The sequence below is a fragment of the Balaenoptera acutorostrata genome, chromosome 10 (assembly GCF_949987535.1).
Source record: "Balaenoptera acutorostrata chromosome 10, mBalAcu1.1, whole genome shotgun sequence".
In the NCBI taxonomy this organism is placed as follows: Eukaryota; Metazoa; Chordata; class Mammalia; order Artiodactyla; family Balaenopteridae; genus Balaenoptera; species Balaenoptera acutorostrata.
The window spans coordinates 36,385,907-36,403,842 of record NC_080073.1 but is presented as its reverse complement, the minus strand read 5'-3'; the positions used below and the strand labels follow the sequence as shown (position 1 = coordinate 36,403,842).

Here is a 17,936-nt window from a genome sequence, read left to right as displayed (position 1 = left end):
TATTCCATTGTATATATGTGCCACATCTTCTTTATCCATTCATCTGTCGATGGACATTTAGGTTGCTTCCATGTCCTGGCTATTGTAAATAGAGCTGCAATGAACATTTTGGTACATGACTCTTTTTGACCTATGGTTTTCTCAGGGTATATGCCCAGTAGTGGGATTGCTGGGTCGTATGGTAGTTCTATTTGTAGTTTTTTAAGGAACCTCCATACTGTTCTCCATAGTGGCTGTATCAATTTACATTCCCACCAACAGTGCAAGAGTGTTCCCTTTCCTCCACACCCTCTCCAGCATTTATTGTTTCTAGATTTTTTGATGATGGCCATTCTGACCGGTGTGAGATGATATCTCATTGTAGTTTTGATTTGCATTTCTCTAATGATTAATGATGTTGAGCATTCTTTCATGTGTCTGTAGGCCATCTGTATATCTTCTTTGGAGAAATGTCTATTTAGATCTTCTGCCCATTTTTGGATTGGGTTGTTCGTTTTTTTGTTATGGAGCTGCATGAGCTGCTTGTAAATCTTGGAGATTAATCCTTTGTCAGTTGCTTCATTTGCAAATATTTTCTCCCATTCTGAGGGTTGTCTTTTGGTCTTGTTTATGGTTTCCTTTGCTGTGCAAAAGCTTTTCAGTTTCATTAGGTCCCATTTGTTTATTTGTGTTCTTATTTCCATTTCTCTGGGAGCTGGGTCAAAAAGAATCTTGCTGTGATGTATGTCATAGAGTGTTCTGCCTATGTTTTCCTCTAAGAGTTTGATAGTGTCTGCCCTTACACTTAGGTCTTTAATCCATTTTGAGTTTATTTTTGTGCATGGTGTCAGGGAGTGTTCTAATTTCATACTTTTACATGTTCCTGTCCAATTTTCCCAGCACCACTTATTGAAGAGGCTGTCTTTTCTCCACTGTATATGCTTGCCTCCTTTATCAAAGATAAGTTGACCATATGTGTGTGGGTTTATCTCTGGGCTTTCTATCCTGTTCCATTGATCTATATTTCTGTTTTTGTGCCAATACCAAACTGTCTTGATTACTGAAGCTTTGTAATATAGTCTGAAGTCAGGGAGCCTGATTCCCCCAGCTCCATTTTTCGTTCTCAAGATTGCTTTGGCTATTCGGGGTCTTTTGTGTTTCCATATAAATTGTGAAATTTTTTGTTCTAGTTCTGTGAAAAATGCCAGTGGTAGTTTGATAGGGATTGCATTGAATCTGTAGATTGCTTTGGGTAGTAGAGACATTTTCACAATGTTGATTCTTCCAATCCAGGAACATGGTATATCTCTCCATCTATTTGTATCATCTTTAATTTCTTTCATCAGTGTCTTATAATTTTCTGCACACAGGTCTTTTGTCTCCTTAGGTAGGTTTATTCCTAGATATTTTATTCTTTTTGTTGCAATGAGCATACCATGTCTTTTTATCTTCCCCATTAGACAATAAACTCTGTGAAGACAGGAACTTTGTTTTGGTCACTCCTACATCTCTGTCACAGCAGAGACTCAATACATTTTTGTTGAGTGAGCAAAGATTCAAACACTCCATTGGAATCCAATAATCCCAATTCACATAAACTCCCTAAGAGCAGGGTTTTGTTCACTGACTATCCCCACTGCCCAAAACAATGCCTGTCACTAGCAAGTCTGTGATAAACAGCTGCTGAATGAGTATACCCTTGGGGAGCCTGTGCTTCACACAAACACAAGGAGGCAAATACAAGGATGCTCACCACAGCACTGTTTCTAACAGCAACAGACAGAAGCAATCAGTAGAAGAATAGATAAATTATGGCAATCCTACAATGGAGTACTACTACATATAGCAGCTGAAATAAATGAACTATACTGACATATATAAATCTCAAAAAAAATCACATCAAGTAAAAACAGCAGGTGCAGAATGAAAAGCACAAGATACAACTTAGGCTTCAAAACAAAACTGCAATATAATGTTTATAAATACAGATCAATAACAGTATAAAAAAAGGATGGGAAGAATATACATCGACATTAACAGTGCTACCTTTGGGGATGGAGGGAAGCAAAGAAGATTAGAAGGAAAGTACAAAAGAGCCTTAAACTGTATTATGTTTTCTTTCTTTTAAAAAATGAAAAAACACATGAAAACATGTTCAACATCACTAGGGAAATGCAAATCAAAACCACAGTGAGACACCACCTCACACTCATTAGGATGGCTATTATCAAAAAAGCAGAAAATAAGTGTAGGCAAGGCTGTGAGAAATTGGAATCTTTGTGCACTGCTGGTCTCGGAATATAAAATGGTACAGCCACTGTGGAAAAAATTTTGGTGCTTTCTCAAAAAATTAAAAATATAATTACCATATGATCCAGCAATTCCACTTCTGGGTATATACCCAAAAGAACTGATAGCAGGGACTCAAACAGATATCTATACATGAATGTTTATAGCAGCAATATTCACAATAGCCAAAAGGCAGAAGTAACTGACTCAAGTGTCCATCAACAGATGAATGGATAAACAAAATGTGCTATATGCATGCAATGAAATATTATTTAGTCATAAAAAGGAAGGAGGGGCTTCCCTGGTGGCGCAGTGGTTAAGAATACGCCTGCCAATGCAGGGGACACGGGTTCGAGCCCTTGTCCAGGAAGATCCCACGTGCCGCGGAGCAACTAAGCCCATGTGCCACAACTACTGAGCCTGAGCTCTAGAGCCCATGAGCCACTACCACTGAGCCCACGTGCCACAACTACTGAAGCCCGCATGCCTAGAGCCCGTGCTCCGCAACAAGAGAAGCCACCGCAATGAGAAGCACCTGCACTGCAGCGAAGAGTAGCCCTTGCTCGCCACAACTAAAGAAAGCCCTCATGCAGCAATGAAAACCCAATACAGCCAAAAATAAATAAATAAATTTATATATATTAAAAAAACAGCACCACATCTCTGAAAAAAAAGGAAGGAAATTCTGACACAGGCTACAGGCTACAATGTGGATGAACCATGAGAACATTACACTAAATGAAATAAGCCAGCCACAAAAGGTCAAATATTCTATGATTCCACTTACTTGAGGTAGTTAGAGTAGTCAAATTCATAGAGACAGAAAGAAGAATGGTAGTTTCCAAGGACTAGGGGGAGAGGGGAATGGGGAGTTAGTGTTTAATGGGTACAGAGTTTCAGTATGGGAAGATGAAAAAGTTTTGGAGATGGACGGTGGTAATAGTTACACAATAACGTGAATGTATGTAATGCCACTGAACAGTACACTTAAAAATGGCTGAAGTGGTCAATTTTATGTTATGGATACTTTACCACAATTTTAAAAATGAAAACAAATATTGGACAATGTTAATTTATTATTTATTAATTTCTAAATTCTGCATTGTAGGTACGTGGGTGTTTCCTATATTGTTTTCCATTCGTTTCTATGTATTTGAAATTTTTCCCTAGAAATACAACAAACCAACAAAGACTTTATTGGGAGCATCCTGGAAGTATGAGCCAGTAGAAAGTCAACTTCCATCACTAAAACATAACAAGGCTGGACATTCATATTCATGGTCCTTGGCAAGAACCCTAGTCCCTCAAACAGCATGCTGATTTAAAAATAAAAAATAAACAGTAACAACAATAAAAGCAGCGAATGAAAGGACTAAAATCTCTCATTCATCAAAAACTACCTAAAAACTGAGAAGAAACTAGACTAATGATCTGATAGAAAAGTCAGCAAAACACATGAAAAGAGAATTTATTTATTTTATTTTTAATAAATTTATTTTATTTATTTATTTTTGGCTGCATTGGGTCTTCGTTGCTGTGCATAGGCTTTCTCTAGTTTCGGCGAGCAGGGGCTACTCTTCGTTGCGGTGCGTGGGCTTCTCATTGCGGTGCGTGGGCTTCTCATTGTGGTGGCTTCTCTTGTTGCGGAGCACAGGCTCTAGGTGTGTGGGCTTCAGTAGTTGCGGCACGCAGGCTCAGTAGTTGTGGCTCGCAGGCTCTAGAGCGCAGGCGCAGTAGTTGTGGCACATGGGCTTAGTTGCTCCATGGCATGTGGGATCTTCCTGGACCAGGGCTCGAACCCGTGTCCCCTGCATTGGCAGGCGGATTCTTAACCACTGCGCCACCAGGGAAGTCCCGAGAATTTATTTTTAAAAAATGCAAATAGTCCTTAAACATATGGAAACATGTGCAAACTTATTCATTTTTAAAAAATGCAAATGGAAACTACATTGAGATATCAGATGGAAAAAATTCCGAAGTCTGACAACACACTCCATGGTGAGGCAGGTAATTAAGCAGGTAAAGCATAACGACACAACCCCGGTGAAAGAACTTGGCAATATCTAGCAAAATTACATATGTATTTACCTTTTGATCCAGCAATCCCACTTCTAGGAATCTATCCCAAAGATATGCTGGCAAAAATACAAAAAGACAGGGCTTCCCTGGTGGCGCAGTGGTTGAGAATCTGCCTGCCAATGCAGGGGACACGGGTTCGAGCCCTGGTCTGGGAAGATCCCACATGCCACGGAGCAACTGGGCCCGTGAGCCACAATTACTGAGCCTGCGCATCTGGAGCCTGTGCTCCACGACAAGAGAGGCCGCGATAGTGAGAGGCCCGCGCACCGCGATGAAGAGTGGTCCCCACTTGCCGCAACTAGAGAAAGCCCTCGCACAGAAACGAAGACTCAACACAGTCATAAATAAATAAATAAAAGAACATGAATTTCTTAAAAAAAAAAAAAAAAATACAAAAAGACATATGTACAAAGCTATTCATTGCAGTACTATATGTAATACCAAGACTGGAAACAACCCAAATGTCCATCAATAAGGAACAGGGTGAATAAAATACGGTATATACATCCAGTACTATACATCTGTAAAAAAGAACGAGAATGATTTCCACATACTGATGTGGAATAATCTTCAGTATACACTAAGTGAAACAGCAAAACACAGAGCAGTTTTCACTGTAGCTCTCGTTTTTGTATAAGGTGAGAGAGAGATGAATATATATGTAAATGCTCACACATATCATTTTACATTTTAAAACATGAAAAATAGAATAAAAAGTAATAAAACTTGTTATATATATGGAGAAGAATAAAAAGGATGAATACTATCAGGTTGAAAGTGGGAATGTTGTTATATAATTTTGACTTTGTAACTATGTATATACTTACACAATTTAGAAACATTTAAATTAAAAATTCTAAAAACTGAAAATGAACTTAAACAAATATGCCTAACTGTTGGTGTCAAAACCGCAAAGAAAACAGGATCCCTTTAAGTCATTAATAAAATACAAAATTTTGACTGCAAACCCAAGTGGAATATATCTAAAGGCAAAACCATAAAGAAATCTTAAACTATACACTATTATCCTACTGATATTTGGAAGGCTGGTATTGTTAGAGTGAAAAAATTATATGAATATTATAGGATAAAAACAAATAAGTGATACTAAAGACATTACAAAACGACACATTTCTAAAAGAAAAGAGACACGAATATCAAATCAAAGAAATAAAAACCCTGTAATTTTAAATTAAAACTGTAAATATCAGATGAAGCCATCTGATTTTCTTTTCTCTTCAAAAGACGTGTATTTCCTAGCTATGTCTAAGGATAAGACCTAGAAGAAATGGCAATCTGCTATCAATGAGCACCCCAGCACCTGGACTGTAGACTGTAAATATCATATCCACTTAAAAAAAAAAGAGCTCCTCCGAGAAATGGCAGATTGCAAGCTTGGGGCAGGAAACGTGCAAGAGGGACCTTGGAATCTTATTATGCCAGAAAGCAAGGACTATAACTATCAAAGATATATGACGTCACATCCAAAGAACACAGGAACCAATCTGAAAGAACTCTCATTGGTCTAGAATGAGGCAATTTGATCATCAAATGAATGATGACAGCAATGGATTCAAATTCATATATAAAATATATATGTAATGTATATACGATATGAGTTAATAATAACACTTAAAAGAAAACAAATCAACTTCCTAAATAGCGGAGTGAGTACCTCAGTGAACCCACTCTTCCAGAAAAGCAGCAAAAATACTGGCTAAACAATGAAAATTGACCATTTCAAAGTTCTGAAATTAACTGAAGGCACAGAACAAACTGAAAAGCATCTATCAAGACAAGTTACAGAACCTCTGTTAGAATAGTGGGATTGTGGCTCTTAAGTTGGAGCTATTCCCATCTTTCATTCCTCCCCAGCTCAAGACAGAAATTTTAGAACTGAAAATACAATAACCAAAAAACAAAACAAAACAAAACAAACTCCTCTATAGATAAGCTCTACAGCAGAATGAGGAGGACAGGGAAAAAAACACCAAAATTAAAGAGCAATAAAAAACACCCAATTTCAACACCGGAGAGAAAAAAAAATGAAAAGAGCCTCACAGAGCTGTGCGACAATAGCAACAGATCTAACAAAAGTGTCTTCAGTGTCCCAAAAGAAGAGAAAGAGAACAGGGCAGAAAAAGTCCTAGAAGAAATAATGGCTGAAAATGTTCCAAATCTGTCAAAAGACGTAAGCCTATAGTTTTAAGAAGGTGAGAAAACTCCCAACAAGATAAACCCAAGGAAATCTGTGCACAGATACACAGAGTCAAACTGCTGAAAACTAGAGACAAAAAATCCTGAAAGCAGCAAGAGAAACAATACCTCTTTTAAGGGGAGTGGTGGGAGACAGAATTCCAATGACAGGAAATTTTTCATCAGAAAGGGAGCCCAGAAGGCACAATATTTTTCAGGAGATGAAGAAAAAGAACTTTCAACTCAGAATTCTATATTTAGCAAAAACAGCCTTTAATAATGAGTGGCAAAATTAAGATATTCGCAGATGAAGGGAAACTAATGAATTCTATCACCAAGAGACCTACCCTAACAAAATGGCTAAAGGAAATTCTATAAACAGAAATGAAATGACAGAGAAGGAATCTTGGAAAATCAGGAAGGAATAAAGAAAAATGAAAAGAGTAAAAATACTGGAAAACATACATTTTCCTTCTCCTCTTGAATTTTCTAAATTATATTTGACAGTTGAAGCAAAACTTTTAACAATATCTGATGTGGTTCTCAAAACATGTAGACGAATATTTAAGACAAGTTTATTATAAATAAGAGTAGGTAAAGAGACATAAAAATAGGTAAAATTTTTACACTTCACTCAAATTAACAAAAGGATAAAACCAGCAGAGTGTGATAAGTTAAGTATATATAATGTAATACCTAGAGCTAAAAAGCTATACAAAGAGAAACACTCAAGAACAGTGAACAGACAAATCAAAATGAAATTCTAAAAAAAAGTTCAAGTAACCCACAGGAAGGCAGGAAAAGATAGGAACAAAAAAACAGAGAAAACAGGGCTTCCCTGGTGGCACAGTGGTTAAGAATCTGCCTGCCAATGCAGGGGACGTGGGTTCAAGCCCTGGTCCGGGAAGATCCCACATGCTGTGGAGCAACTAAGCCCGTGTGCCACAACTGCTGAGCCTGTGGTCTAGAGCTCGCAAGCCACAACTACTGAACCCTCAAGCCACAATTACTGAAGACCGTGTGACTAGAGCCTGTGCTCCGCAACAAGAGAAGCCACCACAATGAGAAGCCCGCGCACCGCAACGAAGAGCAGCCCCCGCTCGTGGCAACTAGAGAAAGTGTGTGGGCACCAACGAACACCCAACGCAGCTAAAAATAAATAAATAAATAAATAAATAAATAAATAAATAAATAAATAAATAAATATATTAAAAAAACAGAGAAAACAAATGGACAAAAATGGCAGACGTGAGCCCTAACATATCAATAATTACATTAAGTGTAAATGGTCTACACCAATTACAAGACTGAAAAAAATATTTTTTAATGACTACATGCTGTTACAAGAAACTTACTCCAAATATAACGATTTACACAGGTTGAAAGTGAAAGGATGAGAGACTTCCCTGGTGGTGCAGCGGTTAAGAATCCGCCTGCCAATGCAGGGGACACAGGTTCGATCCCTGGGCCAGGAAGACCCCACATGCCGTGGAGCAACTAAGCCCATGGGCCACAACTACTGAGCCACACGCCAAAACTACTAAAGCCAGTCTGTGCGCTCTAGGGCCTGCATGTCTCAACTACCGAGCTGCGTGCTGCAACTACTGAAGCCCACGTGACTAGAGCCTGTGCGTCTCAACAAGAGAAGTCACAGCAATGAGAAGCCCACACACCGCAACGAAGAGTAGCCCCTGCTCGCCACAACTAGAGAAAGCCTGCGCGCAGCAACAAAGACCCAGTGCAGCCAAAAATAAATAAAATTTAAAAAAAAAAAAAAGAAAGTGAAAGGATGAAAAGGATATACCATGCAAACATTAATAAAAAGAAAGTAGGAATAGGTAAATCTGTAGAGACAGAAAGTAGACATGGTTGCCAGAGGGTAGATTAAGCAAGAAATGACTGCTAATGGTTTCTTCTGAGGAGTGATGAAAACGTTCTGGAATTAGGTAGTAGTGTTGGTCACACAACTTTGTGTATATACTAAAAACCACTGAACTGTATGTATACTCTCAAAGTGTAAATTTTATAGTATGTGAATTATATCTTAAAACAAAGAAAAATATTTCAATAAAGATGTTTTCAGGAAACCTCTATAGTTAAAAAAAATTATTAAAAGCAAACAAACAGTATGATTAATAAATGAGCCAAAAATACGAAGACATGGTACTGAAGGGGATACAGGGATGGCAAGTAAGCACCTGTTCAACATCACCTGCATCACTTGTTCAACGTCATTTGCATTCAGCCAATAGGGGAAAGAAAATTAAGACCAGGATGAGCTATCATTACACATCTATCAGCATGACTTAAATAAAAATAGTGACAATACCAAACGGCTGTGAGGATGTGAAGAAATCAGATCTCACATACTGCTGCTAAGAATGCATAATGGTACAGCCACTCTGGAAAGTAGGTGTGCTCCTCGGCATTTATCCCAGAAAAATGAAATTTTATGTATATGATTGTTTATAGCAGCTTTATTCATAAAAACCAAAAACTAGAAGCAACCAAAATGTACTGCAACAGATGAACGGTTAACCAAACTGCAGTATATCCACGGAATACTACCAAGCAATAAAAGGGAACAGACTACTGATACATTCAAGAATTTGGATGGATCTCAGGGGCATTATTTTCAGTGAAAAAAGCCCATCTCAAAAAGTCACATACTGTGTGGTTCTATTTATGTAACATTCTGGAAATGACAAAATTATAGAGATGAAGAACAGATTAATGGTTACCTGGGGTTAGGGAATATTGGGGAAGAGGAGTAGGTGTAACTATGAAGGGGCAGTACAAAGGAGCTCTGTGTGGTGATGGAATAGTTCTGTATCTTGACTGAGGTGGTGGTTACAGGAATCTACACATGATAAAATGACAGAACTACATACATTTTATACATAGATCAATTTCCTAGCTTTTATATTGTACTATACTTAAATGAGATGTAACTTACAGTAGAAACTGGGTGAATGGTACATGAGAACTGTCAGTATTTTTGCAAGCTCCTATGAATTGATAATTACCTCAAAAGAACCTAACTTTCTTTTTTTTTAATGAAGTCTGCTCGTAAAAGTTATTTACTTTTTCAACAAACATGCTGAGTACCCCGCCCCCTAACTCAGTGCCAGGTTCTCTGCCAGGTACAAAGAAAGACAACTCATGTCTTCAAAGAGCTTCCCATTTGGTGGTAGAAAGATAAGCCAGACAACATAACACAGGTAAGTAATGGAATTCTGCACTCTGAAGAATGGATTTTGCTCAGCAAAACCAATACCTGCATCAATCTGCTGCTCCCCGTTCATTTCCACAGCACATGGGTGATCTCCTCCCCACACAGAGGACAGGCCTTATAGTTATGCTACAATCTGAAGATTACTTGCAGTTCTCAAGCATCTGTTCAATGGGCATCCAAGGGTCCAAATGAAAGTGCTGAAAAATCAAAAAGAACACATTAACAGGCTGCAGCCCAGTGTTTATTCAGTCATAAGACATGACACTCGGGTGGGCTGAAAGGGCAGGTAAAACAAAAATACACTGGCAGAATAGATGGAATTAGAGAAAAAAAATTTGACATCTTTTCTAATTTTGAAGACTGTGTGTGTGTGTGTGTGTGTGTGTGTGTGTGTGTGTAGAGAGAAAGAGCTATCAAGATCTTGATATCTAAAAATCACAACAAATAAACATATATATGAATCACTACCCCTTCAACTTAGATTATAATACTGAGCACCACTATCCACAAAAACTCTAATTCCTAATGAAATCCTGGGGGGAAAAGTTAGCTTTCAATGCCCTGTCTTAACCAGTAAATAAGATTCAGGATACGACATATTATTTTATCTAGTTTTCCATTTCATTTACCTAGAATATTATGCAGAACCAAAAAGTATCAACTATATTTGTCTACAATTACACTTATAAAGAGAGCTCAATCCCTCCAAAATAACCTCTGAAACCATTTATTCTTTTTTAAAAAGGCTTTATTGGGATATAATTCACATGCCAAAATTTCCCATTTTAAGTGTACAATTCAATAATTTTCAATAAATTTACAGAGTTGTATAACCATCACTATAATCCAATTTTAGAATATTTCCATCACCCTGGAAAGAAACTTCATTCCCCACTTGCAGTTCTTCTCCATTCCATCCCTAGCCTCAGGCAACCACTAATCTGCTTTTGCCTCTAGAGATTTTTGCCTCTTCTGGACATTTCACACAAATGAAATTATACAACATGTGGTCTTTTGCACCTGACTTCTTTCACTCAGCATGTTTTTGAGGCCCATCCATGCTGCAGCATGGATGAATCTATTTATTCTTGCTTTACATACATGTAAAACAATCTAAGATACTGCCTTTATATATGCCTAACAGATTAGAAAGAGTAATTGCAAGGGGGAAAAGGAGCTGCTGCAGGAAGGTGTGATGTGAACTAACCTCAAGGGCAACAATGAAGAAAACTATAAAGGTGGAATAGGAACTCAACAGCCACAGCTGCCTGGGTGATACCTACAAGAGCAAACAACTCTGAACCTCTCAAAAAGATTCTGATTCTGTATTAGATCCCCAGTAATAGATCATCATAAAAATCTTTTAAACACTAAGAAAAAATTAGTTTAAATTTTAACATACTCTTTGAAAAGGTACAAGCTACCTCAAGTACAACAGCATGAGCTGGGTGATAGGGATACCCAGATTCTAGCCCCAGCTCTACGCATAACTAACTATGCAATCTTATACAGACTATATTATGTCCATTTTTAAAATCTGTAAAATGAGTGTAACATTTTCAGATTTTAAAACTAAATTTCATATTGAGCATAGAGAAAATCTTAATAACAGTTAAAATTATGGATATCCCATTTGAGGTAACTGCCAGTTATCCAAAATCTTTTCATACAACATAAGCACTGAAACTCACACTTTCACAGGAACAACTGAATAGAATCCTGGTAGTGAGATTTAAAGCCTCTAAGTAAGCTTTCTTCTCTCAGTTTACTTTCCTACCCCAAGCCCAAAACATTCAAACTGTACCATTCCACCTGCTAATTCATTCACTCCCCATATTTATTAAACACCAGCTCATTACCATCCACTATTCTAGGGAATAAGGGTAAAGCAATCAAGAGACACTTGGTTCCTGCATTCATGACGCTTATTTTCACCTGGTGTAAGACAATTTAAGCCAACAATTTAAAACAATTATTTAAAGTGCTATGAAGGAAAAGCAGCAGTGGGTGCTAAGATAGAACATAATGGCAGACCTAACCTAAACTAAGAGGTCACTGACAGCGTCCCTGGGGCGGGGAAAGGTATTCAAGCTGACACGAAAGGGGAAACAGCAGTTAGGCAAAAAGGGCAGAAAGGAAATAGTCCAGGAATAGGGAGCAGCAGATACAAAGGCTCTACGGTGGGGAGGAACTGAGAGCAGGCCACTGTGGCTGGAGCATGGGAACCACCCGGGTAAGTGGCACACCACGAAACTGGACAGGAAGAGGAGGAGTAACGCAGTTGACACATACTGAGGATTCACCATGAGCGGGGCACTGTCCAAAGCACTGAAACATATTAACCCATTTAATACTCTCAACAACTGGACAAGGTGACATCACTATCATGAGGAAACAGGCACAAAACAGGTACTACCTGCCAGTGTCCCACAGCTAGCTAAGTAGGAAAACCAGGTTTCAAACCTAGCAAAACGTCCACATTATATGTCCTCAAACGCTGTATTATAGTGCCTCTCAATGGGAAGCAACCGAGGGTTTTCTTAAGCAGAGAAAGGATCAAATCTGTGTTTTTAAAGATATCACTCTGGAAAAAAAAAAAAATTACTCTGGACCCAATCAGAGAAACCATAAAGGAGTGCCAAAAACCATAAAAGTATAAAATTTCTACATGGCAAAAGACCATAAATAAAATTCAAAGATAAGAGAGTAGGTCTTAAAAGTTCTCATCACACAAAAAAATTTTTTCTAACTGTGTACGGTGACAGATGTTAACTAGATTTACTGCGGTAATCTTCACAATGTATACAGATATCAAATCATTATGCTGTACGCCTGAAACTAATATAATGTTATATGTCAATTTTACTTCAATAAAAATAAATAAATAAGACAGTTGAGATGGGTGAAAATATTAGCAACATGTAAGATAATGGATTAATTTCCATATACAAGCTCCCATAATTCAACAAGAAAAAAAGAAAAGAAAAATCGGCAAAATATGTAATTAATCCACACTAAAAATGAGAGTTAATGCTTACAAAAATATGCTCAATCTCATTAGTAGTGAATAGGACTTTTTAATCAAATACTATTTTTTTCACCTTTCCAATTGGTAAAATTTTTAAAACTAAAAATCTCCAGAGTTGGAAAGGAAGACAGACAAAGGGAGAGAGTATATATTGGTACTATCTTTTTGGAGAGGAATTTAATGATAAATAATTTAACATATAAAGATTTAAAAGACAAACTCTTTGAGCAATAATTCTACTGTTAAGAACCTTTCCCACAACACAATATGTGGAATCTAAAAAAGTGATACAAATGAACTTATTTACAAAACAGATAGATATAGACTCACAGACATAGAAAACAAACTTATGGTTACCAAAGGGTAATGGCAGGGGAGGGATAAAGTAGGAGTTTGGGATTAACAGATACACACTACTATATATAAAATTGATAAACAGCAAGGACCTACTGTAGAGCACAGGGAACTATATTCAATATCTTGTAATAATCTATAATGGAAAAGAATCTGAAAAAGAATAGATATATAGGGGCTTCCCTGATGGCGCAGTGGTTCAGAGTCTGCCTGCTAATGCAGGGGACACGGGTTCGAGCCCTGGTCTGGGAAGATCCCACATGCTGCGGAGCAACTAGGCCTGTGAGCCACAATTGCTGAGCCTGCGCGTCTGGAGCCTGTGCTCTGCAACAAGAGAGGCCGCAACAAGAGGGGCCGCGATAGTGAGAGGCCCGCACACCGCGATGAAGAGTGGCCCCCACTTGCCGCAACTAGAGAAAGCTCTCACACAGAAACGAAGACCCAACACAGCCATAAATAAATAAATTAATTAAATTAAAAAAAAGTATATGTATGTATGTATAACTTAATCACCTTGCTTTACACATGAAACTAACACAACATTGTAAATCAACTATACTTCAATAAAAAATAAATAAAAAATAAGCACTCTTGAACAACAACAAAAGAACCTTTCACACAACACAAATGTGTGGAAGGCTACATAGCCAATGATGTTTGCTGCTGTATTATCTCTAACAGTGAGAAACCAGAAACAGCCTATATGTCCATCAAATGTGAATGAGATGGCTACAGACATTATGATACACCTACACTAGGAAATACTTTGTAATCATTAGAAGAATTCAAGTAGATCCATAAAAGCATATGGGAATGTCATCTATATTCTCAATGAAAAAAGCAAGTGAAGGACAATTATCATTTATATTAACTTTTCAAAATCCTGTGTCCATTGTTTACTTGGCTATGTGACTTTCAACAATCACCTTATCGGTGCCAATGATATCACTAATAAAATGGCGTATAACAGTACTGTACCTACCTCACCGGACTGACAGGATAAGTAGGATAAACAATGGAGTGCATGTAGCATAGAGCTACATAGTTAATGCTGCGTTAATGTTAACTGTTATGCAATATTGACAGATTCAAGTTCCTATGGCACTAACTTAGGGTCATCTCTACATACAGTCTTGAAACTTCATCATGGGTCTGATGTAACAAAATTATCTGTTGGTTTACTAGGCTGTGAAGATGTCATCCACTGTTTACACTCATAAACTCTTGAAATACGTCAGCATATTTTGTGCAGTGAGCCACATAGTGCGATAATAATAATTATTATTATTAATAAATCTTCAAAGCCAAAAAGACATGAGTTGGGGGAAATGCAAGTCTTATGTAGCTGAAACTAAGAATGTAACTTTAAAAAAATTAAGTTATAATTAACATACACTATTACATAAGTTTCAGGTGTAGTGATTCAGTATTTTTTTTTTAATTTTTCTTTATTTATTTTTGGCTGCGTTGGGTCTTTGTTGCTGCGCGCGGGCTTCCTCTAGTTGCAGTGAGTGGGGGTTACTCTTCGTTGCGGTGCGTGAGCTTCTCGTTGCGATGGCTTCTCTTGTTGCAGAGCACGGGCTCTAGGCACATGGGCTTCAGTAGTTGTGGCTCGCAGGCTCTAGAGCACAAGCTCAGTAGTTATGGCGCACGGGCTTAGTTGCTCCATCGCATGTGGGATCTTCCCGGACCAGGTCTCGAACCTGTGTCCCCTGCACTGGCAGGTGGATTCTTAACCACTGAGCCACCAGGGAAGCCCCCAGTATTTTTATATCACTGCAAGAAGACCATTTACCATCTGTCAACATACAAAGTTGTTAAAAAGGGCTGTGACATTTTTTCGATCTTACAGCATCACTTAGATTTTAACAAATAAACAATTAGTTCATTGTCTTAATAGGATCATGAGACATAAACTGATGAAGCCTTTTTGCTCTAGAACATCTGTCAGATCTTTCTCTTTATTGCTAGTCTGCTCTCTTTTTATGCAGCGAGGAAAAAAACAGTAAAATATTGAGAAACTTAAAATATAAAAATTTAATTCACTTTTCATTTATTTCCTATTCATGTTAAACTGCTTTACTGTCTTTATTTATCATTGATTTTGGTATTATAATTCCTCTTGTGGTGACCAGAATACATCAGAATTATTTATTTAAATAAGTTCTCATGAACTAACTAATCTGGACCTTGTTCATCTTATTTAGAATTCTTTCAGTGAACTAAACAGCAGCCTAGATATTTACAGGAGGTTCTAATAAAAGAGACTAAAGCCAGTATTTTAAAATAGGAAACACTTCTAAGAAACCTAAATAACAATTTAAAAAAGCAAAGCTAATTGTACAAAACCAGCTTTGATGTCAAACACACACACACACACACACACACACACACACACACACTCACACACACACACACACACACAGGCACACAAAGAAAACAGAAACAAAACCCAGGTAGAATAAAACTGAACTGAATTCGCTATTCCATTTTTAGTGATATATCAATACAAAATAAAACCACCATGGAATACTTATCTTTTAATAGATTTTTTAAAAGATGTAAAAGTCATCTAAACAATAAACAGCTACATGATGCTTCCTCTCTCATCCTATTTCAGTTTACCCATGCAGTCCACACTCTAAGCTTATACTACTCGGCTCCACGTTAATGCTCTTGATTTTCAAGGCTAAGATTAAACACTGAGTAAGAGTATTTATTATGTAGGAAAGTTACAATAATGCAAGAGAGATTTCTGTAGCATGAGTCCTCAGCCAAATGATTTAACATGTTAGACATAATTTTTAAAGTACTTAGGAAGAAGGACAGAAACTCAGTGTGACTATAACGATATGACCTAGTATGTATGGTGGTTGCAAGAAAATGCTTTAATTCAGTAAATATTTACCAGACAGTTAAAAGGAAAATTCCCACTAACTAACATGCTTGAATTTGCACTCCTCTCCCTCAACTGAACAAATGGAAGGTCAGTAGTAATTTCAAGTATGTTGTAAATATGGTAAGTGCAAACAGTTCAGCAAATCAGATGCTCCATTTTGGGCAGATTTGCAAAGTTAACCCTGCCCTTGACGGTAAATGCTAGTGGTAGAGTCACTGTATTTTTTGTTCCCCAACAGGTGTTGATTTCAGTTGGCCTTTCACTCTCCATAAGGGTTAATCATCACTCCCTGACCTTGTGCACATCTTATTTGACAGGCTATCTAAATTAAATCTTATGCTTCCATCTGTCAAATGTCAATGTAACTTGATTATCATGGGTAGAAATTTTCTATTGTTTCATTAAGTTGTTTGTTGTTGTTGTTTTTAACCCACTGCTACATGTTTAACTAGGGAGATAAAAAATAAGTCTGTTAAGTTGACAAATCTTAGCCACTCAAATCATCTAAGTTAAATCTGACCCTAACTTAGCTTTTTCATGATTATGTAAATGCAACACAGGGCACATCTATCTCAGTTGAACAAATCAGTACTTATTAATTTACAAAGCCAGTAAAAGCTTTAAACAAAACCCACAACTCAAGAATACCCTAATTTTCTTAAAAGGTGCTCAACATCACATCATCAGGGAAATGGAAATCAAAACCACAGTGAGATACCATCTCACACCTGTCAGAATGGCTATTATCAGAAAGACAAGAAATAACAAGTGTTGGCAAGGATGTGGAGGAAATCCCTGTGCACCACTGGTGGGAATATAAATTGGTGTAGGCACTGTGTGAAAACACTATGTAGATTCTTCAAAAAATTAAAAATAGAACTACCATATGATCCAGCAGTTCCACTTCTGGGTATGTGAAATGAAAGGAAATGAAAACACTAACTCAAAAAGATACCTACACCCCCATGTTCATTGCAGCATTATTTACCATAGCCAAGACATGGAAGCAACCTAACTGTCCATGGATGGATGGATAAAGAAGATGTTGTGTACACATATATACATACACAATCGAATCATTTTGCAATATATATATATATATATATATCAAATCACAGTGTTGTACACCTTGGGCTAATACAATGTTATATGTCAATTACATCTCAATCTTTTAAAAAGCCAAATTACGAGGCAATATTTTAAAAGGGTTATTTTGGACTAACAATGAGAAATTTTTAAGTAAAATATGGTACAAACATACAATGTATTACTACATGGCCAATAAAACTATGCTAGAGAAATGTTTTCCTTCCCAATCAAAATCCCAATAGGGTATTTTATTCACCTTGATGAGCTAATTTTTAAATGCATCTAAAAGAGAAAATGTACAATCTAGCTACATTTTTGTAAAAGATGATATATGATGAAGCTAGTTCCTTCTATCAAAATATTAAAACAGTATAGTATTAGTGCAAGAAAAGACAAATACATCCATAAAATAGAATGAGATTGAGAAATAGATGCATTTATATGAGAGTACAGTTTGTGATACAATGGCATCCCATATCAATTGTGAAAGGATGAACAAACTAATAATAAAGAATTGGCTATCCATTTTGGGAGGAAAAAAATTAGATCCTTACTTCATGCTGCAACATAAATAAATCCCAGGTGAATTAAAAGAGCAAAACATGAAAATTAAGACTCCAAACAAATTAAAAGAAAAACACAAGAGAATATGGTTATAACCTTGGTATAGTATAGCCTTCCTTAAGCAAGGAAGCTATAAAATGGATACATTTGACTACATAAACATTTAAAACTTCTGATTAGCAAAAGACACCATAAACAACTTTCAAAGCCAAGTTATAGACTAG

The 17,936-nt window shown here is 37.0% G+C and overlaps 1 protein-coding gene across 5 annotated transcripts in view; it reads right to left on the bottom strand.

The window, feature by feature from the left end:
• SFMBT1 (Scm like with four mbt domains 1) overlaps positions 1-17,936 on the bottom strand; it is a 136,971-nt gene that overhangs the window by 54,346 nt on the left and 64,689 nt on the right. For all 5 annotated transcript variants that reach the window (XM_057555350.1, XM_057555348.1, XM_057555347.1 and 2 more), the window contains one exon: positions 9,821-9,975. In XM_057555350.1, coding sequence (XP_057411333.1) covers positions 9,821-9,848 — 28 coding nt within the window. In that variant the 5' untranslated portion in view covers positions 9,849-9,975. The remainder of the gene's footprint in view (positions 1-9,820; positions 9,976-17,936) is intronic.